This window comes from Lissotriton helveticus, chromosome 3_1, assembly GCF_964261635.1.
Source record: "Lissotriton helveticus chromosome 3_1, aLisHel1.1, whole genome shotgun sequence".
NCBI lineage: Eukaryota > Metazoa > Chordata > Amphibia > Caudata > Salamandridae > Lissotriton > Lissotriton helveticus.
Window position 1 is genome coordinate 213,875,958 of NC_136061.1, and position 26,818 is coordinate 213,902,775.

At 45.1% G+C, this 26,818-nt stretch overlaps 1 protein-coding gene across 2 annotated transcripts in view; it reads left to right on the forward strand.

The window, feature by feature from the left end:
• The window catches only part of AP2B1 (adaptor related protein complex 2 subunit beta 1), a 662,041-nt gene that overhangs the window by 476,208 nt on the left and 159,015 nt on the right, over positions 1-26,818 (forward strand). For both annotated transcript variants that reach the window (XM_078679615.1, XM_078679616.1), the window contains one exon: positions 16,802-16,843. In XM_078679615.1, coding sequence (XP_078535741.1) covers positions 16,802-16,843 — 42 coding nt within the window. The remainder of the gene's footprint in view (positions 1-16,801; positions 16,844-26,818) is intronic.

Sequence of the window (26,818 nt, forward strand, 5' to 3'; positions counted from 1 at the left end):
CAGATCGGTGAACCCTTCACTGACGACCTGGCTCCATAATTTATTCCTGACTATCAGGAGATGATAGGGCCCTGTTATCATACAGAGAGGAGAGGACACACTGCCGGGATCGTCCGTGAACCACACGCCATCACTTAGCGCCAGCATCGTCTGAGCCACACTACATTAACTGTTTATTTATATTACCAGCCATATCCATACCAGGAGCGCCCTCGTGTGTATCCTGTCCCGTGCCTCTCCTCCAGCACTTCTACACCTCTTAAAATACGGATCTGCGGACCGATATTCAAACACGTTTGCTTCACCCTTACTAGGGGTCCCGGACAGGGTCCCTGTAAGTCTTTATTTTCACCTTTACTTCACGGTGCCACACTGGTTCGCTCCCTGAGCAGCGCAAACCCTTGAAAGGTGCCCCCCTTGACCAGTCCTGAAGAGACGTGATACCCTATTCAGGTCGAAACGCCGTCGACAGAGATAAAGAGACAGACTGTGCACAACAGTTGTTTATACGTTTCAACTATTGTACTTTGATTGTTTATACATATAATTTGGTCGTCTCTTTCCAACTGAATGTAAACTTCAAACCTTGTGTTGTCTACACATTATTATGTTTCACCATAGCAGTTTAGGTTCTTTTTTTGTAAAATTAACTTGGGACACACCATAATTTTTTTGATTATATGTGTGTATATAATGTTACTGATACTCTGTATAAACTGTTGATGTATATTTACATAAACTTCTTGAATTGATTAATACATTCTCACAGTGTATACACAGCTCCCTTTTTTTTACATCTAATTAATCACCCATATTGCTATTGTGCGTTATATCTATTAGAATAAGTTCCTATCTATCCACAGGAGCCATTGTTTCTTGTAATAATTTCGTCTCTTTCCTGGCCAAGGAAGGGGCGCCCCCACACGTCCAGCTAGCCATAGGCCGAGAACCAACCTCAACGCGGTCACGGACGTGGTAACTGCCATGGCGGTGCTGGGGGACACCGGCAAGGTCAGTCGACTCTCGCCCCCGCAGCATCTGCCTCAAAATCCTCCTAGTCCGAGTTTTCAGGCCCATTTGACACCAGTGGGGGGCAGGGTTCGCCATCACCTCCTCCACTGGCGCTCCATCACATCGGACAGGTGGGTGCTGCAAATCGTCCGAAGAGGCTGCTCCCTCCCCTTTGAGGCGACCCCTCCAGCCATGCCACCGCAGTACCACCGCATGTCGGGGGATCACTTGCAACTTCTGCAGAAGGAAGTTACGGCCCTCTTGGCCAAGGGGGCCGTCGAGCGCGTTCCTGGGCCAGAAGTAGGACATGGTTGCTATTCCCACTAATTTCTGGTACCCAAGAAGGGCAAAGGAGGCCTATGCCCTATCTTGGACCTACGGCGTGTTAACGGCTTCCTCCGGAAGGAGAAGTTCAAGATGCTGACTTTGGCTCAGGTCCTAGCTGCCCTGGACCCAGAAGACTGGATGGTAGCGTTGGACTTGCAGGACGCGTATTTCCACATCCCCGACCTGCCGGCCCACCGGCGTTACCTGCGGTTCACGGTAGGCCACGAGCACTTTCAGTTTACCGTGCTCCCCCTCGGCCTTAGCAGCCCCCCACGGGTGTTCACGAAAGCTCATCTGCGCAGATTAGGGTTTTCAGTCTTCCCCTATCTCGAGGATTGGTTGTTGAAGGCGGGCTTGCCTGTCAAGTCGTGGCTTTTGCCGTACGGCGCCTCCTACACTCCTACAGAATGCCGCATTCACACTTCCGCTCTGAAGTCGAGGGAGCGGTCTAGCCTTTCGGAGGGTCCGCCTCCTCCTATGATGCGCTTCCGGGGGAATCCGCATAACCATCGTGGTTCCGCCCGGATCGGCGCTTCGTATCCTGACATTTTCCTGTTGAAGCCTATCTGCCACGAGAATCACATCGGAACAGGTATCGGAGGACTCCTGCTGCCAAGCGAACGTCCTCTCCGTGTTTCTATGAACTATTCGAGTATGCCTTTGCTGACCGTGCAGGAGCGCTGGCATTTGCCTTGGTATTTTGTTTGTTGAGATCGCGCTGGAGCGCTTTTCTTTGTTTTCTTACTCAGCGCAGGAGCGCTTTCATTTGCCTGGGTACAGGGTTTATACATATTGCGCCGGAGCGCTGTTTCCTTTGCCTAACATTCTTTTACTTTGCCAGCTGTCTTGGAGGGGTTACTTATTGCGCAGGAGTGCTTGCCTTGCCAGATATACTTTGGGATGTTCCTCATTGCGCAGGAGCGCTTTATTTTTGTTTACATGACAGTTCTGGGACGCAGACTTAAGGGGGTTACTAAGAACCCTAAAGACAGTTCCTGGAGTCTGGACGCCTTCACTACCAGGTAGATGTTTCTCTGTATGTGTGTAGAGGCGTTTGTTGGAGTGGGAGGTGTGGGTCTCCTTCTAACTGGGTGTCCCTTTGTCCATTTCCAGTTGGTGTCACCGGTTCTACTCTTCCCCAGAGACGTTCCACATCTGCACCCAAGACAGCAACCCATCATCATTATCGGCTCCCTTCCCCTGGTTCCATCTCATCTCGGTTGGACACCTCATTTCTCCGACAGGGTTAGGTGGGTGCAGGGGCGGTAGCTCTTGTCGTCTCTGCGAGAACACTCCACAAGCAAAGGTAAGCCTTGTGGGCTACCTGACATCGCCCCAGACAGTCGTCTCCTACCTCCAGACTACGGCCGACCTCCTGCACTCGCTGGGGTCCTACATCAAAGTGCCGAAGTCGCACCTATGCCCCTCTCAGAAGCTCCTTTTCATCAGAGCGGTTCTGGACTCAGCGCAGTTTCGGGTTTATCCCCCCGAACAGCGGGTTTGGGATATTCAGGCTCTCATTCCGATCTTTGAGCCTTTAGCCCGAGTCTCGGTCACGTTGACGCTGCGACTCTTGGGGCTGATGGCCTCCTGCATCCTTCTGGTGCATCACGCCCGGTGGCGGATGCGGGCTCTGCAGTGGGACCTGAAGTTTCAGTGGGCACAGCATCAGGGCAACCTGTCTGACTACGTCTGGATCTCGGAGAGCACTGCGAGACAGTTGCAGTGGTGGCTCACAAACCGCGATTGGGTCAGCGGCAGATCTCTCTCCCTACCCCAGCCGAAGCACGTAGTGGTGACGGATGCGTCCCTTCTGGGATGGGGGGGGCACATGGGAGAGAGGGAGATCAGAGGCCTCTGGTCTCCGGTGGAGTCCTGGCTCCACATCAACTTTCTGGAGCTGCGGGTGATCCGGCTTGCACTGAAGGCATTCCTTCCCTCTGTCCGGGGAAGTGTAGTGCAGGTGTTCACGGACAACACCACCGCCATGTGGTATTGCAACAAACAGGACGGGGTGGGGTCGTGGACCCTTTGTCAGGAGGCTCTGCACCTCTGGCAATGACTGGAACACCAGGGCGTCACCTTGGTGGTTTAACACCTGGCAGGTTCCCTGAACGCCAGGGCGGACAAACTCAGCCGCCGGTGCATGATGGATCATGAATGGCGTCTGAACACGGACGTGACGCAAGGCCTCTTTCAGCAGTGGGGAAAGCCTTAGTTAGATCTATTCGCCACCAAAGAGAACGCGCAATGTCATCAGTTCTGCCCGTTGGAATTTCCAAGGCGGCACTTGCTCGGAAACGCTTTTCGTCGCGAGTGCAGCTGCGGTCTGTTGTACGCCTTTCCACCTATACCACTTTTGCCCAGAGTGCTGAAGAAGATCAGGCGCGACCGGGCCCAAGTCATCCTTGTGGCTCCCGACTGGGCACGAAGATACTGGTATCCCGAGCTACTCAGCATGTCAGTCGATCCCCCGATTCGTCTGCCTCTTCAGGAGGACCTTCTGTCGCAGCAGCAGAGGACGGTCCTCCACCCGAACCTGTCCAGCCTCCACCTCATGCGTGGAGATTAAACGGCGGCAGTTGAGGCCATTTGATTTGCCTCCTGAAGTCTGTGATGTGATTCTGGCAGCCAGGCGTCCCTCCACAAAATCGGTATACGCCTGCAGGTGGAACAAATTTGTGGCATGGTGCACAGCAAAGGCTGTGGCTCCACTCTCTGCCCCCCTTTCTGAGGTTCTCCTCTTCCTCCTTTCTCTTGCCCAACAGGGCTCTGCTCTGGGCACTATTATGGGCTACCTCTCTGCCATTTCAACCTTCTTTAGGCTTCCTGATCAGCCTTCTCTTTTCAAGTCCCCTGTTGTAAATAGATTCTTGAAAGGCATCACTCACATATTTCCTCCCGTTATTTTTGTGATGCCTCAGTGGGACTTGAACCTTGTTCTAACCTATCTGATGTGCGCTCCTTTCGAGCCACTTCACAATTGCCCTCTTCGTCTTCCGACTCTTAAGACTGCATTCCTGGTTGCCATCAACTCTGCCAGGAGAGTGAGTGAGCTCCAGGTTTTATCTTCTAAGCTTCCTTTCCTTTCTGTCCAACCGGACAAAGTTGTTTTAAAAACTCGTCCTTCTTCCCTGCCCATGGTGGTTACGGCCTTTCACATCGGGCAGTCCATCACCTTGCCCACCTTCTTTCCGCCTCCGCATCCTTCGGAGGAGGAAGAGAGGCTCCACCGTCTGGACCCATAACGTGCGCTCTCCTTCTACCTAGATTGCACACGCCAGTTCCGGGTGGATGACCAGCTCTTTGTTGGTTACGTGGGCGCGAAGAAGGGACGGGCGGTGCACAAAAACGAACCATCTCTCGGTGAGTCGTGTTGTGCATTAAGGTCTGTTACTCCTTGGCTAGAAAGGAGCCCCCTGTTGGGCTGAGGGCCCATTCCACTCGGGCCACGGCGGCTACAACTGCCCTGGGTCGGGGAGTCCCCTTGCAGGACATCTGTCAGGCAGGTACGTGGTCCTCGCTGCACACGTTTGCTAGACACTACTGCCTGGACAGCCAAGTCCGGAGAGATGGCTTTTTCGGCCGTTCCGTTCTCCAGGACTTTCTGGTGTGATCTTGGTCGCAGACTCACCACCGGGGTTGGTATTGCTGGAGTATCTATTCTAAGGTAAAGAATCTAACACTAACCTGGTTCTTTCAGATGCACTAGTTACTTACCTTCGGTAACGATATATCTGTAAGAAACAGTAGTTAGTGTTAGATTCCTTACCGCGCTAAACATACTCTCCGTTCTGCGAACCGATATCTAGGGTTAAGGACAACCCTTTCAGGGCCCTAGTTTCATGGCACCAGTGTCGGTCTCTGGAATGGCTCTGCGTTCCTGGCGCGGAAAGCTATGTACAAGAACTGACGTCAGCGCGCGAGGGCGGCGTCTAAGTACTCCGACGTCATCCCGGCGATCACGACGCCGACGACGGACGCAGAGCCGCAGATGACACCTACCGACGCGCAGGGGTACTGCTACGCAAAACTTTCCGGATCCAGTCTGATGCCTGGGGATATTCTAAGGTAAGGAATCTAACACTAACTACTGTTTCTTACAGATATATCGTTACCGAAGGTAAGTAACTTGTGCTTCACTGAAGCAGTTTCACTTACAGTTGTGTTCTGCATCAGTGAAGATGGCACGGTTTTGTATATAAAGTGCCTATAGCCAAAAAAGAGTGGGTATGTGAGTGGACATTATCTTATGGTATTCACGTACTATTCAGCTTGTACACAATCTGAGCGGAAGGTTCATGTTATTTGCTGGGCGTGTCGCTGCCGGATGACAGTGTTTCCAAAGTAGGCGCTTGTCTGTTATAGATGAAGGCAGTGTTAGCTCAGGGCGACCCAGGTAGAGACAGACTGAAATCAATAGAGACAAAGGTGCAGAGTCCGATGAAGATAAAAAAGGCAATATTATAGCTAATTCAAGAAAGACAAAGATGTATATATAGTTAGACTTAGACCAGGACAGCAATGCCGGAGCTACAATAAGATATATAGAGGTCTACACAGAGCATTATTAATTTGGCGCCAAAGAGAGCACAAAACCAGTTTCTAGATGTGCACATGCAAAAGCAACCGGAGATCAGGGCAGAGCTGTTAAGCTAGAGGTGAACTAATGAATCTAATGAAGCCTGGAGGGGGGAGCAGGACTGGAGTCGCCATTGTTCTGGTCTCTGACACGATGAGCACCCATGTTGGAGCAAGCGACACCTGTGGGGTTTTACTCAGAAGCGTGCTCCTAGAGGGGCAAATGGGTGTGATTGTAGTTCCTGCTTCTGAGATATCTGTCCCCCAGAAAACGGCAGTGAAGAGTCCTCCCCTGTTGCCCTAGTGAAGAACAGAGAAGGCAATATTGGGAACTGGGGAGAGCTGATGGTGCTTGGGACCAGTCCTCCCGTAGATGGTAGTGCTGAGGAGACGCTGCGTTGGGCTGGCACCATCGCCCTGTTGATGCCCGTGCGCGTGGCTGCCGAGCACAGATAGTGAGGATCAGTGTTCCCTCTAATTATTGTTGTCCCTGTGCAGCAATGTGATGGTTGTGGCTGTGTGCGGATTGAGAATATTAATGACTCACTATGCATACGAACCTAGTGAGCGAGTTACTACTATGAATGGGGCAGGAGGGGAATAGTGAGGAAGAAGAGTTGGATTCCTTAATATTCCATGTAAACACTTTCAGCTTCTAATAGGTTGTACGATTTGGATCCTTTTTTGGGATCAGGATATTTTTCGTTTTCCCGCTGATGCTTGTACAACTGTAGCGATGTCTGTGCAAATATTCTATTATTCCCAAATACAAAAATAAATCATGTTCATCAATTGTTTGCACAGAGGTGCAGAACACTCCAATAATGTAGAATTAAAGTAGCACAGCTAATAAATGTATGTATAACCCATAACCACTATATGTGGGCTAGTGTCCTCACATTCGACTTTTCATGTGCTAATGTAAAATTATAGATACGTACAGGGGCAGGAGTGAGAGGAAATGATGGTTCTTCATATACAGCCTCCTGTGAATATGTACTATAAACCAAAAAACAAAGTGAGCAAGCCTGGACTGTCTGTCTGTGCCTTACACCTGGCTTAAAGACCAGCTTTCTGTTCGGATGTGGAACTCTCACCCACCATTGGTGGCATGCTTCATCAAAGGGTTCCCTCTTGCACCCTGAGTTGGCACAACCATGTAAGATGCCTCTAATTATAGAGGACTTTTCATGTCGTACTTTGATTTTAACTTTATCATCGACTGTCCTAAATAAATACAATTGAGGAGTCTATTAAATAATAATAACTTTGTTCAAATAGTGAAGAGTGTAAGTAGAGTGTTGGTGTGTAGTGTAGTCTGTCAATAGTATATTTGGCGTTGTGCAAAATTTTAGGAAGTGTGCTCCAATCATGTTGCAGACAACTTCTGGCTGCGCTTAAGCATGTAGTGAAGCAAAGATAATAGGAAGATATAGGGTCATGTTTGTTTATCATTACCATCCATAAGATAGGTCCATAATAGCTTTGGATTCTGGCCTACGTGCACTTATGTTCCATGCTACTGTTCAATTGGAGGGAGTACCCATTCGGGGGGAGGGCTAGCAAACAATTCGTTTTAATTTGCTTTTTAATCAAAATTATTATATGAAGTCAGAAAAAAAGTATAATTTCAAAGATGTTCTTAATAAAAAATGTTCTGTATTGTTCATACTACTTTTAACATGGTGGAGTAGTATACTGGTTTAACTGAATGTAAATAAAACGTTTTTAGAACATTGATTTTTTTTACTTGTAATTATTAGGCACGACTATGAGGTCTCTTCCCACACTGGGTATGCAATGTCGTATGTATGCTCAGCAGATCAATGCTCGCCATTGACATGTGCAGCCGGGCTGGCTTTCAGGCAGTGTGACCGGTGCGGCTGCACTGGCCGCTGTTACCTGGGTCTTTCCACTTCAATTTATTTTATTATGATTTAGGACTCTGAAGAGTTCCAAGTAAGAGAAAAAAAAAGTATACATCCAAGGTCATCACAACCCGCCCATAAAGGAAAATGTTCTATTCTTACAATATAAAATTCATTGTTTCATGCAAAAACAAAGGCGGTACATATATACAAAAACCGTTCCAAGGACCTTTCAAGTGCCAAGTGTGCAGGGACATAAGTCAGATTACCATCCGTAAATACTTAGAGAACTTCAGTTAGACTTTTGAGATAATTACAAACAAAAACAAAATATATATATATACAATACCACAATTAGTACCTGGGTGGGAATTAATTACCTGGGTCTGTCTGAAAACCTCATCTCCATATTGCAATAGAACAAAGCCTTGAGAAATGGCTCTTGGACTTGAGCAAATTTTCTCACATCGCTGAGGCCATAGGTAAACTGCACAGGCTACCTGTGAAATAGAGAATACTTTTCAAAGCCTTATGTTTGGCCCGTAAAGCAATACATGGCAAAGTGCCCCTGTCCCCATGACCTATTTTTCTAAACAGGTTCTGTGTACTACTTTGCACGTCAGAGCAATTCTATCATTTAAAAAAAAAAAAAAAAAAAAAAGCCCATTATGGAGATGGAGGAAACGTTTTGTCCTTAAAAGCATCAACACCAGGCTCAAGATTGTAGCATCAGAGGCTTTATTCATATGTATATATAAATGTAGGGGCATATTTTAAACATTACAATTCACATTTAAAAACCTTAGCTGTCTTACAATTCTTAACAAACACAATACATCTAATGTGCATTAAAAACAGTTCTTACATAACACAATAAATCCAATGTGTATTTAAAGCCAACACATTGTTTTAGTTGTGACAAACATATAGACCATAAAAACAATATGTCGATTTTTATTAAGAAAACATTTTACACAAAAATATGCATTAAAAGGAAAAAACATGAAAACCTGACAGGGAGACCCTATTGCGCTGTCTAAAAGGTACTGTTACAGAACCTGATCCAACTTTTCATGTAGAATTCATATCATTATTGCTGTCCATCATTGTCCATCATTGTATTTTGCAATAATCTTTCTCGTGGTTGAGTTTAGTAACTTTACAGCGTCAACGCGTTTCGGTGGCTAGGAACTTTAAACCCCCATCTTCCTGAGGACAAAAAGGTATATCAGGGATTAAAACCTCCCTCTTAGAGGAACTACAGATACGTCCGATCTAAAAAAGAGAGATAGGGTGAATATACAAAAATACATTTTTAGTATTATACCCCATTTTATAGACTCACATCCCTATTTAAACATATTCCTAAATTTCTTTAAAAGAATCCAAGAACTGATCCCAACGAAGCAGACATAGACCTTCCGCCTAGGGCATCTGTCAGTACAGTAATCAGGTACGGTGGGTCATAGTTAATAAATCCCTTACTTATTTTACTCACACACTACTTTCATACGCAATTATTCAATCCCTATTCAATTGTTCTTTTCAAACTAAAATGAAACTTCACTCACCACAGTCAGTGATGTGCTTCCCAATGACGTCAAGAGATTGAATGCAGCAAATTCTGTGTCAGTCTTTTTACTGCCAGAATAAATGATTCCTGACCTCTGTTCTAGAACAAGAATCACTATCTTCATGAATGTAAGGCCAACCTAAGGCACAGTCTCAAAGCTGGTAGGTGTCAGACATATTTTATTCCTATATGCATGCATGCTCTTACCTAAGAGACATGTTCCTATTTCACAGCAAGTATACGTTGGTTTTAAGTCCTAAATGGACCATTATGAAGACAGTGCAATCACTGCCGGTGACCGGATATGCGACAATTCACTGATTCCTTTTTATGAATATAAAAAGGTTTTTAATGCCAGTAGCGGGCCCACCTTCTCTGTGAGTGGGTATCCGCACCAGGAATCGATATACAACCTGTGTCCACTTGTTCTAGACAAAAACATAAATAAAGCATGTCTAGTTTGTCACAACTAATACAACGTGTTGGCTTTAAACGCACATTGTGTTCTGTATGAATTGTTTTTAATGCACACTAGATTTGTTGTGTTTTTTAAGAATTGTTAGACAACAAAGGTTTTTAAATGTGAATTGTAATGTTTAAAATATGCGCCTAGTTGTGTGTGTGTGTGTCTCTGTGTGTGTCTCTGTGTGTGTCTCTGTGTGTGTCAGTGTGTGTGTGTGTGTCTGTGTGTCTGTGTGTGTGTGTGTCAGATGTTTCTTCACTATATTAGCTCCTGGAAAGTTCTTCTGTTCCCTGGCTCATGTACTGCCAAGTTGCCTTTTGGTGTACGTTTTGCACTTTAATCGTATTTTAATCCATTCACTTTACATCCTGACTTTTACTCTGACAACGAGCATCATTTAGTCACTATTCTTGCTGAGAGTTCAAATTGAGCTTGACTTGATTACTATTGCGAAAACTCACCAATGAAATGGCATCGTCGTTGACCTCAAAATGCTTCCGTCATCACGTACATGCCACGTCACGTCCATGCCAATAAAATCTTGATGTGGAAACTAGTTGAGTGTCATCTGGTTCAGGATTGTCATTTGGTCTCAGAGCACGCCTGGTCAACCCCCCCATTGTCTGCTCCTATGTGGTCCCACCGAATCCCTGTATTATGGTCAGGACGTGGCCCCAGAGCGATTGTAAAATCATCCCCTCTCCTTCGTTGCCACCCCTTGGCATATGGTTCCGCGAGGCACGCCAAGAACAGTGGCATGGGCAATCTGCATATTTCGTACTCCACTTCCCCTCTGCTCGACAAATTCAATTACTTTTTTCATTTCATTAGTGGGTTAATATTCGTGGAGAATTCCCTCGCTGCATTCATGCTCTGTCTCCCAGCTCCTGCTTCTTAATTAAGGTTCAACTGGCAGCAGCTGCTGTCATTATAGAGAATGTTTTCAATAAATAAATGCATTTTCACGTTTGTCTATGTCAAGTATAAGAAACACAGGTGGGTTTATTTCATATTTAGCAGTGGTCGAATAACTTGTAATTCACAGAAACGTCATCATGATTGAATTTGTTTTAATCATTGGGAAACTTGGTTGAAACTTTAAACCGCTCACCTCATGTAAACCAAACAGCATATACCTGGTCTCACCTCATGTAAGCCCAACAACATATACCTGGTCTCGCCTCATGTAAACTAAACAACATATACCTGGTCTCGCCTCTTGTAAACCAAACAACATATACCTGGTCTCGCCTCATGTAAACTAAACAACATATACCTTGTCTCGCCTCATGTAAACCAAACAACATATACCTGGTCTCACCTCATGTAAGCCCAACAACCTATACCTGGTCTCACCTCTTGTAAGCCCAACAACATATACCTGGTCTCACCTCATGTAAGCCCAACAACATATACCTGGTCTCACCTCATGTAAACCAAACAACATATACCTGGTCTCGCCTCATGTAAACTAAACAACATATACCTTGTCTCGCCTCATGTAAACCAAACAACATATACCTGGTCTCGCCTCATGTAAACCAAACAACATATACCTGGTCTCGCCTCATGTAAACCTATACCTTGTCTCGCCTCATGTAAAACAAACAACATATACCTGGTCTCACCTCATGTAAGACCAAACAACATATACCTGGTCTCACCTCATGTAAGCCCAACAACATATACCTGGTCTCGCCTCATGTAACCCAAACAACATATACCCGGTCTAGCCTCATGTAAACATATACCTCGTCGCACCTCATGTAAGCCCAACAACTTATACCTGGTCTCGCCTCATGTAAGCCCAACAACATATACCTGGTCTCACCTCATGTAAGCCCAACAACATATACCTGGTCTCGCCTCATGTAAACCAAACAACATATACCTGGTCTCGCCTCATGTAAACTAAACAACGTATACCTTGTCTCGCCTCATGTAAACCAAACAACATATACCTGGTCTCGCCTCATGTAAACCAAACAACATATACCTGGTCTCACCTCATGTAAGCCCAACAACATATACCTGGTCTCACCTCATGTAAGCCCAACAACATATACCTGGTCTCACCTCATGTAAGCCCAACAACATATACCTGGTCTCGCCTCATGTAAACCAAACAACACATACCTGGTCACACCTCATGTAAACCAAACAACATATACCTGGTCTCACCTCATGTAAATCAAACAACACATGACTTGTCTCGCCTCATATAAGCCCCACAACATATACCTGGTCTCACCTCATGTAAACCAAACAACATATGCCTGGTCTCGCCTCATGTAAACCAAACAACATATGCCTGATCTTGCCTCATGTAAACCAAACAAAATATATCCGGTCTCACTACTTGTAAACCAACCAGCACCTGTTTGTTATGTACCAATCACCCGATTCCAGGTTTTAGTGCTGTATGCTCTAACAGCTTCACTCCTGTTGTATCCTGTTACTAAAATCCTCCTATCTATGGAATTTCCAAAATGCACATATAACCCATTGTATCTTTTTTTTTGTCTCCTTGACGTTTGAATATTTTTTTAATTTACATTTAAAATGATGTTCAAAGAGTGCATCCTGTTTCACTATCAGTGGCCCATGGTGAAGATAAAGCCAGTGTAAGCGTGGTTTCTACGCAACTGGGTCCACCAGACCGTGGAAGTCCAATCTACTCCCATGCAATCGCCATCATATGAGCACTCTTGTTTGCTTAGTTTCAGAAACGTTAGAGATTGTTCTCCTCCTCTGGACATTATGCACTAGAACATTTGGGAGAGAGAGATGTTAGCATAGATTGTTATGAATATAATGGTTTAACGACATAATACATGCACATAATTTTTCCCTCCTGGGACACTATAGTTTTGGAGTTCTCCCCTACCAGGCAAGACTTTAATGTACCGGTTTCTCTTTGTACATTGTCACTGATTTGATGAAACTTCCAATTTGTTTCTCAAGATGTTGTTATCTGCATTTGAAATTAGCCATTGGTTGCCCAGATGTCCCGGTGAAAGGAGGCGCTCATAGTACTGAAGGCTGTTATTGGGGCACCATTTCTTCATGCTTTGTTCCGTGTGATCCACAGTTGGGGAAGAAGGGATGTGTGTGTGTGTCAGTGACTGACACCCATCTGCCTTCTTGCCCTTGGACCCTCTTAATGAATCCAAACCCACTTAAAACATGAGGAATAGTCCCCCTGCATTGACGCACCCCTGACTAGCTGCAAACGTAGCCGCCTCACATCCAAAGACCATAACCGACCCTCCCCAGTCCCCCCCTTAGTCCTCTGCACCCTCTCCTTCCCTCACTGTTTCATTCAGAATGTTATATCCTTTGTAGCACTAACATGTCTTGGAACATTTGTGATGGAGAAAAATGGCTGTGAAATATGAAGCGACGAACCACTGCATTGGGTGATATGCCCCGTAAACGTGACAGACATCCCAGAGATGTAATGCTACATATGTTGTAAACTTCATGCTTTGCTTCTCCTGTATTTCTAATAAAGGATATTTAAACAAAACATGAGGAATAGTGTGGATGATCCTGTGGCAAGGCATCTTCTAGCCCAGTGGCTCTTATCCTTTTGCAGACCTCCAGTGATTATTACTGGAACCCGGGGACCCCACTTGTGTATTTACTGGAACCCGGGGACCCCGACCTAAGCATTTTCGATAATTTGAAATACAAAATAAAGCATATAAATTACAGAAACAAGCACTCATCAAACAAATGATTTAATATTTATTTAATTCACAATCAAATACATTTTAATGAGAAGGTTGTAGCTTTTCTAAATTGAAATGGGCCACTGATCGTCCGTACTATGTTCTATCTGATGCACTCGCGCTGCTCCCATAAATCAATCTGAGGATACTGACTTCATTTTTAGCCTCCTTCGCATTTACAGAATGATTTAAAATTTCCCAATGTGCCTTTTACTTATTTATTCATATATATATTTGTAATGACAAACTTCTCCGTATGTTTTGGTGCTTCTGTCAGTCACCAGGTCATTACTTACCACATCCTTTCTCAGTTCCAGAAAGACACCACATTTCACAATACTTACCCAAGAAAGGAATAACACTGACAACATATAAGACCATTGCTGAGGAGCTCGCAAATAACACACAACACCTCCCTTTCTGAGAGGGTAAACAACGCATGCTCCTCCTGGCAATGTAATTTAGTCATCCCTGATGGGAGGCACTTTCCCTTCCGTATCAACAATTACCCATTAGAGGGGAATCGTCCATCCCTCTGTAAGTACTTGGTAAAAAAGGGTCTCAACCTTCCCTCACAAGGAATGCAAACAAATTATATGCTCTAGGGTTTCTTTATTACATGATAATAGGATGACAAAAGAAAGAAATAACTAAACCTCACAGTAAACATTAGCAGCAATCATCAGCACATAGATATACATAGAGCCTGAAAATAAAAGCATAGTTAGATAAAGTTAGATATACATAGAACACCTCACCAAAATCTTAGGCATCTTGTCATCTTAAGAAGGGTCCGTCTCTCTTTCCCTCACTGGTTGGTTCCGGACTCTCTGTTGCACAAACACATCTGCACGTCTGCAACGTGATGTATCATCAGACCGCCAAAACACCAGACCAGCATCTCAGCTCAGCATCTCAGAAGCTCTCTGCCTCTCCGAAAAACTCTCTCTCTCTGCCTCTCTCTCTGACCCCCTTTCTCTAATATAGAACTCTATCCTCTATCGCAGCTTCTGGAAGAACCCGCCTACCTTTCTCACAAGATTCCTGTACTTTTCCACACCAAGCACCCAACAGCAGCTGGCCAAGCTTTTGTTCTGGCGCCAATGCGAAGAAGGCACATTCCTCCTGATAAGAACTGGTCTGCTCTGGTTCACTGCCTGTGAACAACACATGTACTCTCAAATATCACCTCTCACCTACAGAGGCTCAGAAGATGGCTGCAGTTTAGAATATGGAGTTGCTCAAGCATAGGCCTCTACTACTTGGAAAGCAGAATAATATTAGACCACGTCAAAGCCAATAGGCTAAAGTCATAATTCACCTAACTCAAATAACACTATGCACTTAATCCCTCAGTATCCACTATGGAGCACATGTGTGCACCATCACCAACAACTCTGCACCTCGACATCCCACACCTATTCTTTGGCAAGATTATTGTAATGCAAGACCATCCTACATTAAGGCTAAAGTAACATAGCACACTAAAATCAGTACACAATGGTGGTGATCGAGGGTCATCAAAGATCATCAGATAATCAGACCACTAAAGTGGCTCATTCACTACAATACTTTATTTATCTGTTAGTATAATTTAATTTTCTAAGCAGTCGCTGACCCATTGAGTAATCTTCGTGGACCCTCATGGGTCCCCGGACCACAGATTAAGCAGCACTGTTATAGCCCACCTTTCTCACTGGGATCCAGTGTTTCAGATCACACTTGGACAGCTCCATGCAACCAAATATGTGATCCAAGCTGCTCAGAGACTCATACGTCAAGAAAGGGGGATAACATTTCCTCTGTATGACATCACTGATCCCCTCAGAAGCCAATTCTGTTCCAAAGAGCACTTTCACCAGTCTTCCACTAAACACTGCCATCTGAAAACCCAGAACAGTATTGAAGTGTATTCGTTTCTTACATAGAGTTCTGGAATTAAAGTGAGATGCTTTTCAGCAGAAGCACCGCCTGTGTTCTGCCAGTGCTGATTATGTGTCATGACTGATGCTGCCTGTATATTTTTCCAAAGATGCGCTCAAGACTCCTTCCCTCGTAGTCTCCATATAGTCAGTATTCCTACACCTATGATACTCCATTTACCCCATTGCTTGCCTCGGCTCTTTAACGTTGTCTAAATTAGTACCCAATTAGACTTAAACTGTCCAAACTAGTACTCTAAAATTTGCAACCAATGCAATAGGTTCTGAAGTAGACCTAACCTATGCCCCAGCATGCCTCTGTGCCAAGAAACACTGATCTAGTAACATGGAACTAGTTACCCATGAAGACGTTGTGTTGTAAGCCTGATCAGGGACCAGCAAAACACACAAGCGGGGCTCGGCTTAGCCTCAACACGAGTTCTTAGAGTGCTTGGGTGAATTGCTGCCTTTCTTTGTGGCATTTGAAATAGTCAAGCCTTGCACCCTGTAACGTGCTGCTATTGCATGGTCGTCCTAAATGTTCAACATGCTTGTTGGTTGTGGATTGTGCTCCTGTGTATTAACCCTTAGCCTCACTCCAGGACACTTTACTCTCATTAGCGTTCTAGGGACCACCACGTTCACACGTTCCTTGCCATGCAGCCTCACTCACTGAAGGCTTGAAATTCGCGCAAGACCGCCTGGGGGTGGTGGTCTCTAAAACTGTGCTGCACAGTTCCCTGCCCGCTGAACTGAAGGTTTTTTAGGTCGAGCCTGGACAGCACATGCGCTGCTCCGAGAGGCAGGCTAGGGACTTGAAGCTGCGCCCACTCTCCGCCCATATTTTTCATTGGCTTGTGTCATTGACCACTGTAAACTGTGGCTGTTCATTGGTCAATAGGCTTAGTAGTCCATCATTAGTACCGGTTGTCTCATTTTTTAACATCCTATGGCGACACCCCCTGTCACACGTGTTGTTACTCGGTAGGCTTTAATTACAGCCTCCGAGCACTGTTTTCCCCAAATAACTTTGTCCTGCCTGCTTTTGCAGGCAGAACACGCTCTCGCCTAATGCTTTTTTATTATTTTTATAGCACGAACACATTTGCAAGGCAATAGGTCTCTCATTTACGAGTTTAAGTTATTTGCATTGTAAATGACAATGCCTCTTATTTATCTGTTCTAAAAACAACACATACATCAAAGCCATTGTCATTTACAATGCCAATAGCCCAAACTCTTGTAAATGCGAGACCTATTGTATTGCAAATGCTTGTTCTGTATTTAGGGCCTGGAATGACTTGTTTCTCTTTGTCTTTCAGCTGGGGAGTGACCTCGGAGTTGGCATCGGTGGGAGTCCCGCTGTAAGTTTCACCTCTGTGATTGTTCCAGCATATTTTCTAAACACTTTTGCACTGCTTTGCAATGTAATTTTATCATTTGTTTTGATCCACCGCGTGCTCAGTGGTGATAGGTGGCCCAGGCTGGGTATCCTTCTGATAGGAATGACTTTTAGTGATGCTGACAGGGTGATGGAGCCTCTCAACTTTAATAATTGTTTTCTTTCATTACTCTGGTATCCATTGACACGCATACTGAGCTGTTAATACGTGTGTTCAGTATGCCTTATCCTTGGCACCAGTAAGATACCAGATACTGTTTATGCCAGGGAAACTGATAGAGCACACTTAAATTATGCATGCACGAGAGTTATTCTTTATTTTTAGTAATGCAGATAATCATGCGTGTAAAAGTGTGGCAGTGTCACCCAACGTAACATACTATGGAACAGGCAAAGTAAGACAAGCGGTGAATAAAAATACAGGTGTTACCTTATATCACCCTTCAAGCACATCGAGCCCCGCAAGGCTTAAGAGTCCGCTATACAAATACCGGCACAAAGGTACAGAGAAGGAATAAGGTGGCCCAGATGTGCGATATTTTATCTTAATCCTTGGTGAGTCCATTCCATTTTAGTACAGACTCCTCCTCTGGTAGGGAAGATTAGTCACAGGAAAGGAAAACCTGAGACTGTACATGCAAGGATGTGCCAGTCAGATGACGTTTTACACTCTGACACACCTCATGTGATCTCTTGTGCCAAAAAGAAGGCAGTCTCTAGGAGTAGAGCCCGCTCTTTCCTGGGACTATACAAGTGAATGTCAGAAGGGATTTTATTATTACATCACTACATCAGCACAGCTGTAAATTGGTTGCAGCCGTAAGAGCCATGGTCAAAGTTCTAGCTGTCATTATGTCCAGTTCAATTGTACTACTGATTTTACAAATGTACAATGAAACATTTGCGTTAGGGTGTCGGTGCCCGCCACATCAGAGTAACAACTGCATATAATGGTTTTAAGATGCACACTCCTTAGGTGAAAATCCATGAGGCTGCTTCAAGGGCTTTTGCATTCCTTCACAAAAAACAACTGTCTATGTGGGTCTTATTGCGAGACTGTTAATAAATCTGATGTGTACATTTTGCTTACCAGGTGTTCATGTTGTGCCTAACAACATATTTCTTGGTGTGAGGCTGTAAGATTGGTTTTCAGAAGTAGGTTTCTGACCATGGACTGAAGTTAAGGAAACTGCACCTTTGCAAAACACGCCTTTGACGCATAACATTGTATAGTTTTTGCAAGATAAAGCAATCACCATGATTGCATCTATTTAAGGGTTCTAGGCAAACAAACGCTCGGCACCAAACAGTTAAATTATTATTATGTTTTTTTAAATACAGGGCAACATATAAGTTTTAGCTGCAATAAAAGCCTAACAAAAGATGAATAGTATCAAATGTAATATTCAAAGTGCACACATGTGCTTCTGTTGCTCATATCAACTATTAATTTGCCAACCTGGGAAAAAAAACTTAAATGAAGCATCTGATATCTTATTTAACTGTCCGGTAGACTCTTAAACTATAGGAAAACCTCAGTAACCGGGCTAATGTGAACATTTTCCAAACAGGTAAGCTATATCACGGTTTTGTTATAATCATAAGCCTGACATCTTAAATGCACTTTAAGAACATCTTGAGAGTGATTTCTTTCGTAAACAAGTGACTTTCTCCATCATTTCTTTAACTTGCTTAGATTTATAGCAGAGGGACTAGAACCGCCCACCAATGCATTCCAACATGCATACAGTTTTTCATGAGAGCATCAATATCTCCAAGTATATATACATGTTAAACCAGAAGATTGAGCCATCACTTTCCAGGCAATACGATTAAGCTCTAATCTCACAGGTAGTCTATAGCATTGGGGGGTAGTTTCAGGAAATGTATTAAAAATCGCCTTTCTAACTGTAACCAACAGAGTCTTATGCCTAAGGCTAAAAGTTTGGTTCAATAGTGTGCTTGAGGAATTACTTTCCCATCAGATTGCCAAGGTATCAGTCAGAAGCGCACGCACCATACATGCTGTCACAATGTGGAAGCCATGTACTGTGGCAAGCACTTTAATTCAAACATCGGGAAGATGAGCATCCCAGCTTAGCCTTAATGAAACTGTCAACCCCCAAGCATTTAAAGGATTACCCTAGCTCCAAGTTTACATTTGCGAGCAACCAGGAACAAGCATTTACAATGCAACGGTTTCGCCTTTACAAAAGTTAGAGCTATTGGCATTGTAAATGACAATATTTTTATTTATGTGTTGGTTTTGAAAACAGATAAATAAATGGCATTGTTATTTACAATACCAATAGCATAATCTCTCGCAAATGCTAAACACCCACACCCACAGAGAGCCCCCCAACAGAGCCCCACCCACACAGAGCCCCCCACACACACCCACACAGCCCGGGCGCGAAGCTTGACAAACTGGAAGCCCACGGCATGGGGGTCTCTCCTGAGCCCACTCCCCAGAGTGACCCACTCTTTGGGGTAATTGTCACTTCCCCTGATCCCATTAACACTGTTGGACTACTCCAAGCACCCTGGCGCCTTATTACCTTACGATTGGAGGGCTGGCAGGAGTGAGTGATTGTGTGTGTATGAATTCAACACTAATTCCTCTATGGGTCCGGGAGTAGCGTGCTACTCGCCGAAAAAAATGCTTTGACGCCTCGTATGGGGTAGTACGTGCTATACATATACAATTACAATACAATTAAGAATGAATCTGTCAATTATTACACTTAAACAGTCATACTTGAGGCCACTAATGGTAGTGCTAATTTGGTTTGATGCATCAAACCTGCAAACGAATCAGAAGTATGCAACCTAGAAAATGGCGTCCAGGTGATAATAAAGATGCATTTCTAAACCTCATCTGTCCATTGATAAAATGTATTCATCAGTAAAACCAATTAAACTATAACATTAGATTACAGTAGGGTGGGAACAAAGAAAACCATGAGTAGTTATTATGTGACACCCGGACGAGGAGTAGTCTGGTAGCCACCGATTTTCAAATTCAAGATGCATTCAGTTCCTCAGAAAACACCAACATGGACTGTAAACGTAGGTCATTGTAGCTTTCAAAGAAAAAAAACTCGTGTCGGTCTACATAAAACGTTTAAATATGGAAGATGAAAACAATCACCCCCCGGCGGAGGGCATGGGTTACAAGAGCCTTGGGGCAACCTTATCAAATCGTATCCACAAAATTCGACACGGAAGTCTAGAAGGGAGACTGAGCGTAGGTAGCCAGACTTGGAACGCTTTACTGTTCCAGGCCTGGAAATACAAGAGTAACCTTCATCCTGGTCACTTCGTACCTTTAGCAGGGACCACTGAGGGTGGCCGCCTCGTGACCACACACATCTCTCACCATGCTGTCATGGGGTTGAGCGCCCTCCGGTGGTCACCTAGTCCGCCTCGGTCTCCCCTCTATTAAACTCCCCTCCCTCTCACTCCACCCTTACATGCTTAGATTTGGACTGCGCGGCGGTCGGGCCCTTCTTCCGAAGAACGGTTACGGTGTCCCAGTCGCTCTCAGCCATTGTTGCCGTTTCAGATACGCTGCGTACGAAATTAACTGCAGAATGGTTGATGCTCTCACCGCGGCTGCGCCTCAGACTCTACCGGAAATCCCGTCTCCAACATCCGATAGGCTACGAAAGCTGCCCGTCAGGCCATTGCCGCTCTTCATTGGTCAAAATGCTTAACCAACAGGCCAGGGTCGCTGATTGTGGTTAGTTAAACGACACAAACAGAATTATTTCAGGTTTTAGACGTATGATTGGTTACCACAATAAATTAGCTGTTGTATCCAGGCGCCTCATTGAGTGATCCGGAAGGCCAATAAGATCTTCCACTTGTTTCCCCTCAAACATGATTGGCTAAGAGGAGGACTAGTAAAGCAACTCCATTTGGTAACAAGCACCTACGAAGACACGGGGGGCGGGAGAGAACACGGACGGCGGGAGGGGGGCGGGAGAGAACACGGACGGCGGGAGGGGGGCGGGAGAGAACACGGACGGCGGGAGGGGTGCGGGAGAGAACACGGACGGCGGGAGGGGGGCGGGAGAGGACAGGGACGGCGGGAGGGGGGCGGGAGAGGACACGGACGGCGGGAAAGGTGAGGGAACGGGAAAAAACGTAACTCCGCCCAGGGAAAAAATCTCGGGAACGCCCCCGAATCTGGTCCGGCCTTGACGGACAGATCCAGCACCCAATGGCTAGCCTCCATTTATGGAGCTAGCCAATGAGAGCCGGGGGACGTTCCCGAAGTCCTTATTGTCAACATAGGATTTCACCTGCGCCGAAAAGCTGCGCAGAGCGCAGCCTTCGGCAGGCGAAACCCAAAAATGACATGATGTATATATATTTTTGTAATTAATCTTTATATTGAACCGTTGTGATGGTACATTAATACATCATAAAACCATACAGCAGTGACATGAGAGGCATGATACATATAGCCACTCAGAGGTCAATTCACTCGCATAGAACATTAGACAGGCAAAGAAACACCATCCAAAACATTATCTTGCAGTTTAAGCAAGAGAGAGATACATATATTCCCACAGGACTTATTCCATTTAGCCCACTTGTGGTCCCATTTTGCGGGACTACCTCTGCGTTTGAATACGTCCTTTTCGGCAACCATGGCCAGATCCATATCCCTGACCCACTTTGCATACCTAGGGAGCTCCCCAGATCCTCATCCCTGTGCAATGTTTCGTTTAGTAAGTGTGCACCCTAGCGACACCCATGAATGCTCTGTGCGAGTCAGGTCCATGGCCTTCCATACACTTAACAGGCCCAGTCACGGGGAAAGAGTGATGGACTTCCCACATATCCCGGCCATTGTTGAGATAATTTTCCCCCATAAAGGCTGTAGTTTTGGGCACTCCCAAATTACGTGAAAGAAGGTGCCTTCGGCCGTACATCCTCTGAGGCAGTGAGGATCTGTCCGACTACCTATCCTAACTAATATGTGCGCAGACAGGTATGTTCTATGTAAAGTATTCAGTTATACAAGTCGTAAACACATTGGGATGGCCACCTTCCTACGGGAGGAGATGGCTTCCTGCCAGTCGTCATCCTGTAAGTATCCCAGGTCTGTTTCCCATCGTTGTCTAAGACGTACCAAGGGGTTGGGCTTGTTGTTGATCAGTTTGCGGTAGGTGAGCGTGATCGCCTTCCGGGATCCGTCAGGAGCCTATTCTCCAGTGGGGAGGCTTTGGGTAATGTCTCCCTGCTAGGGACAACAGCTGTTAGGGCATGGCGGATTTTGAGGTATCTGAACGTCTCGGCCTCCGCCAACTGATATTTCCGTTGGAGGTCCGCGAATGAGACCATCGCCTGTCTCTTCTATTGGTCCCACACTGAGGAAATACCAATCAGGTCCCATTTGTCAAAGCCAGGGCACCTGCTCAAATGACATGATATTTTTGACAAGATTAGTGTCAGCATTACTTTTGGACTTGTTTGTTCTATAATACAAAGCAAGAGCTGTCTGTTTCCCTCTATAATGGATGACAAGACCGTTGGCATAAAATCAACAAGGTATATGTCAATTCCCCATATTTGGATGAAAAAAGACTGTCAGCCGACGTCTTAGGAAGACCAGATAAAAGTAGGCCAAAACGGATAAACGCTAGATCAGCCCCTGGTTTAAACCATTCTCTATGGGTAATAGGAGGGGCAAGGCCACTGTTATCATCACATTCATTTGAGTTCAATGGTTAGATTATAACCTCCCAAGAACAACCAATAAGCCTTCAGGACTATTCCAGCTAAGCAGTTAAAGGTGCATAAAATGCATAGGAGCATGAACAAAAATTGATTATAATTTATGAATAATTGGACAACCCACTGAGCAATATTTGAGCGGAATGTGCCTTAGGTAATGGCCAATCCTATGAGAAATCACAGGGATAGTTGGTGGAATCCAAAACCTCTTTCATGAAGCAAGAATACACACTAAATCACTAGGAAACTATTGATGTATTTATTTTAAAATCGAAATCCTATCCTAGTTAATACAATATGAATTGGAACTATAATAAAGCTAGAATAGTAGCACCAACATTTACCAGAAGCGGGAACAACAAGAAATAGTCTAAAATATTTGCTGGATGACTTTATAGCAATCACACCCTAATTATTCTATTCACTAAGCTAATCGTAGCACTGAAAAAAATGCTCATTTAAGTTTTAGAGATGATTCACACCTGCATAACTGTTTGAAAAATAAAACTTTGTGTCCAATTAAATAGAAGAGTCTGCTATACTTGTCTTGTGCTTGCAGCTGGTCTGATAAGCGCAGCAAGTGAAGGCTGGAAGCTTTCCCGTTAGCCTTCAGCCAAAGTAGATTTTACATGCACTGCCTCGCCTGTGCCTCCTGGCATGAAGTTCCTCTCTAATTCTTCATACTTTGTGCTTAGCTTTCATAACATTATTCAGTTGTTGAATCTTTCAGTATACGCAATTAGAACAAAGGGGCATGATGTCTTTTTGATGATTTTCATTCTGCAACACTGTGTTCTTTGAACAGCAATAATTAACCAGACATGTAGTTATCAGATTGCTAAGAAACTTTTTTCACAACTCAATAACAGTTATGTAAAGCAGAACAGTCAGATCAGATTAAATACTGTGACTATATAGGAGCAGACTTGATTATCACATTACAAATAAAAATGATATAAAAGAATGTGCATTCTATATTAATCACACACACTTTCTAAATGATTGACTGAATATATCCTAAAATGGGGATACCTAAAAGAGAAAAACATAATAATCATAACAATGTAAGGAAGAGCATGATGACATTTTGGTGTACGTTTTGGAAACATTTAAGAAGAAAAGAGTGGCCTGAGGATTAAAAAAGAAAAATGCAAAATTAGATTGTATGGGTGGACTCTGGGTCATCGCATAGATTTTTCATGGAATCAGACCAAATTCATCCCTTGTTAAGTAATCCGATCAGGCCAGCTCACAAAACAAGGAACAGTTATGTTCATTCTTAGATCTTGCTGAATTTTATGCTAAATTTGTTACCAACTTCGCAACAAGACCAGTTGCATGAGAATGTTGATGAATAAAGATGCCAGTTTTTGTGTGATGTGAAGGGTGTGATGCAGATTTTGATATGCTCACGGATAAGTCATGCACAGCTCCTTATCTAAAACGCTTTTGGCACAAGATGTAATTTTATCACTGTAAGGGATGCAACTAGGTATGGATTAGGAACTGTATTGTTGTAAATTAAGCAATATTGGGAGAGTGTGGTAGCTTATGTATCAAGGGCTTTAAGATAGGCAGGGTCTAGGTAATTTGTGGGGCACAACATTTAAGATGAAGACAAATTATAACCATTTATTAGGTCTTTTTACTACTAATGGGGCTGGTAAAGCAACTCCCCTGCCTTGCTACGTGGCTTTTCCCATTAGTATGATTTTGATGTGCAATACATGCCTCAAATTAAAAAGTAACTACTGAATGCTATCATGGAAGATTATGTGATTGTTGCCGTTAGTGAGGCAACAGTGAGGTGTGTATTACAATGCAATGATCATTTTCTTGAGGATTTGGTGATGAAGAATGTTGTTCAATATCTGGAGGGTGGGTGGCCAAGGAAAGAGATGTTGAGCGACATGCTGGGCTATAAAATGTGGAGATGAAGGTATCTTATCAGGATGGTATTTTAAATCAGAAAGAGCTGTTGGTGGGTTTTTGAGATCTACGATTTTGGATATGGCTAATGAAGGACATAAAGGAACGAGTACAATGGAAAGGATAATCATAGCAGATTTTTGGTGGCCAGAGAAGGTGAAGCAGTGCATTCCATGGGTATGGAGTAACAAGTTGCAGAAACCAGATACTAGTCTTACGAAAGAAGAGGAGAGATCAGGTGGTCCGAGGAAGATCGCTTTAGACCTCACTGGACTTTTTCACATCTTTTGTAGTGATTCAATCTACACTTTGCTTGTGATAGACTATTATCCAAGGTGGCCAGTGATCAAATGTGTGTCACATGTTGAGACCAGAATAGGTATTGAGTTTTTAGTGGAATTGTTTGCCTGAGACGGCGAAACTGCAGATGTGGCAACATATCACTGGGTGCAGTTAGTATAAAACCACCCCCCTTCCCGGCCAAGGTCATAGAGAAAACCGTCAACAGACCGCTAACCCGATACCTCGAAGAAAACAGAATCCTGGACCCTTCCCAGTCAGGGTTCCGATGCAACCACAGCACCGAGACTGCCCTCATCGCCGCCACCGACAACATCAGGATTCTGCTGGACGACGGCGAGACCACAGCACTCATCCTCCTAGACCTCTCTGCCGCCTTTGACAACGTCTGCCACCGCACACTATGCACACGCCTCCACGCCGCAGGGATCTGAGACAAGGCTCTGGATAGGACCACTTCCTTCCTCTCCGACAGAACCCAGAGCGTCCACCTCCCCCATTCCGTTCCAAAGCCTCCGAGATCGTCTGCGGCGAACCCCAGGGATCCTCCCTCAGCCCGACGCTGTTCAACATTTACATGGCCCCGCTCGCACACGTAGCCCGACAGCACAACCTCAACATAATCTCCTACGCCTACGACACTCAGCTGATCCTCTCCCTCACCAAGGACCCCATCACCGCCAAGCCAACCTCCACGAAGGAATGAAGGCCGTCGCCGACTGGATGAAGACCAGCCGTCTGAAGCTGAACTCGGACAAGACGGAGGTCCTCATCTTTGGCTCTAACCCTTCAGCCTGGGACGACACCTGGTGGCCGACTGCACTGGGGACAGCCCCGACACCCACCTACCATGCACGCAATCTGGGAATCATCCTCGACTCAACGCTCTCAATGACCAAGCAAGTCAACGCCGTCTCCTCCTCCTGCTTCAACACCCTCCGCATGCTCCGCAAGATCTACAGATGGATCCCGACAACTACAAGAAAGACAGTCACCCAGGCCCTTGTCAGCAGCAGCCTCGACTACGGAAACTCCTTCAACGCAGAAGTCCCAACCAAGCTCATCAAATGACTACAACGCATCCAAAACGCCTCGGCACAACTGATCCTCGACGTACCACGCCACGGCCACATCACCCCCACCTGAGAAACCTGCACTGGCTCCCTGTCAACAAGAGGATATCCTTCAAGCTCCTCGCGCACACAAGGCACTCCACAAGACCGGCCCAGCCTACCTCAACATACGGTTCTCCTTCTACATCCCCAACCGCCAGCTATGCTCCGCCGACCTCTCACTCGCCACCTTCCGGCGCTCAGAACAACCCCCGGTGGGAGATCCTTCTCCCATCTCGCCCCTAAGACATTGAACACCCTCCCACTTAGCCTACGACAGACCCAAGACCTGCTGACCTTCAGGAGGATACTCAAGACCTGGCTGTTCGATCAGTAGCAGCCCCCCACTCCCAGCGCCTTCAGACCCTCGTGGGTATTTAGTGCGCTTTACAAATGATTGATTGATTGAGTGATAAAAAAAAAAAGAAATGAAGGGAAGGGAATTTTTGGGAATGCTTCTCATCCGTCCTTCAAGGATGTCTGTGTTTTACCCAAAAGGTAATGGATTGATTGAGAGATGGGATAGCGTTTTGAAGGATAGTTTGCATTTGGCATTGTATGGTGCTGAGAACAGGAGGACTGTGGCAAGGGAATGAGAATGGGCATACCGCTCTACTCCCAGTGTGATGACAGGAGAGACACTAAAAGTTGATGCATGGAAGGGATTTTAGTTCTGACATTAAAACAAAATGTGACTTAGTGTTGTTGTTAAAAGGAGCAAAGATCAGAGAAAGGGTCCAAATCGTGATGTAACTGGCTGCGTTGAGTTCAAGGAGGGGGGATTGGGTGCATGTAAAACTGGAACTGAAGGTGAGAAAGGGTATGTCGAATTCCTCCGCGTCCATGCA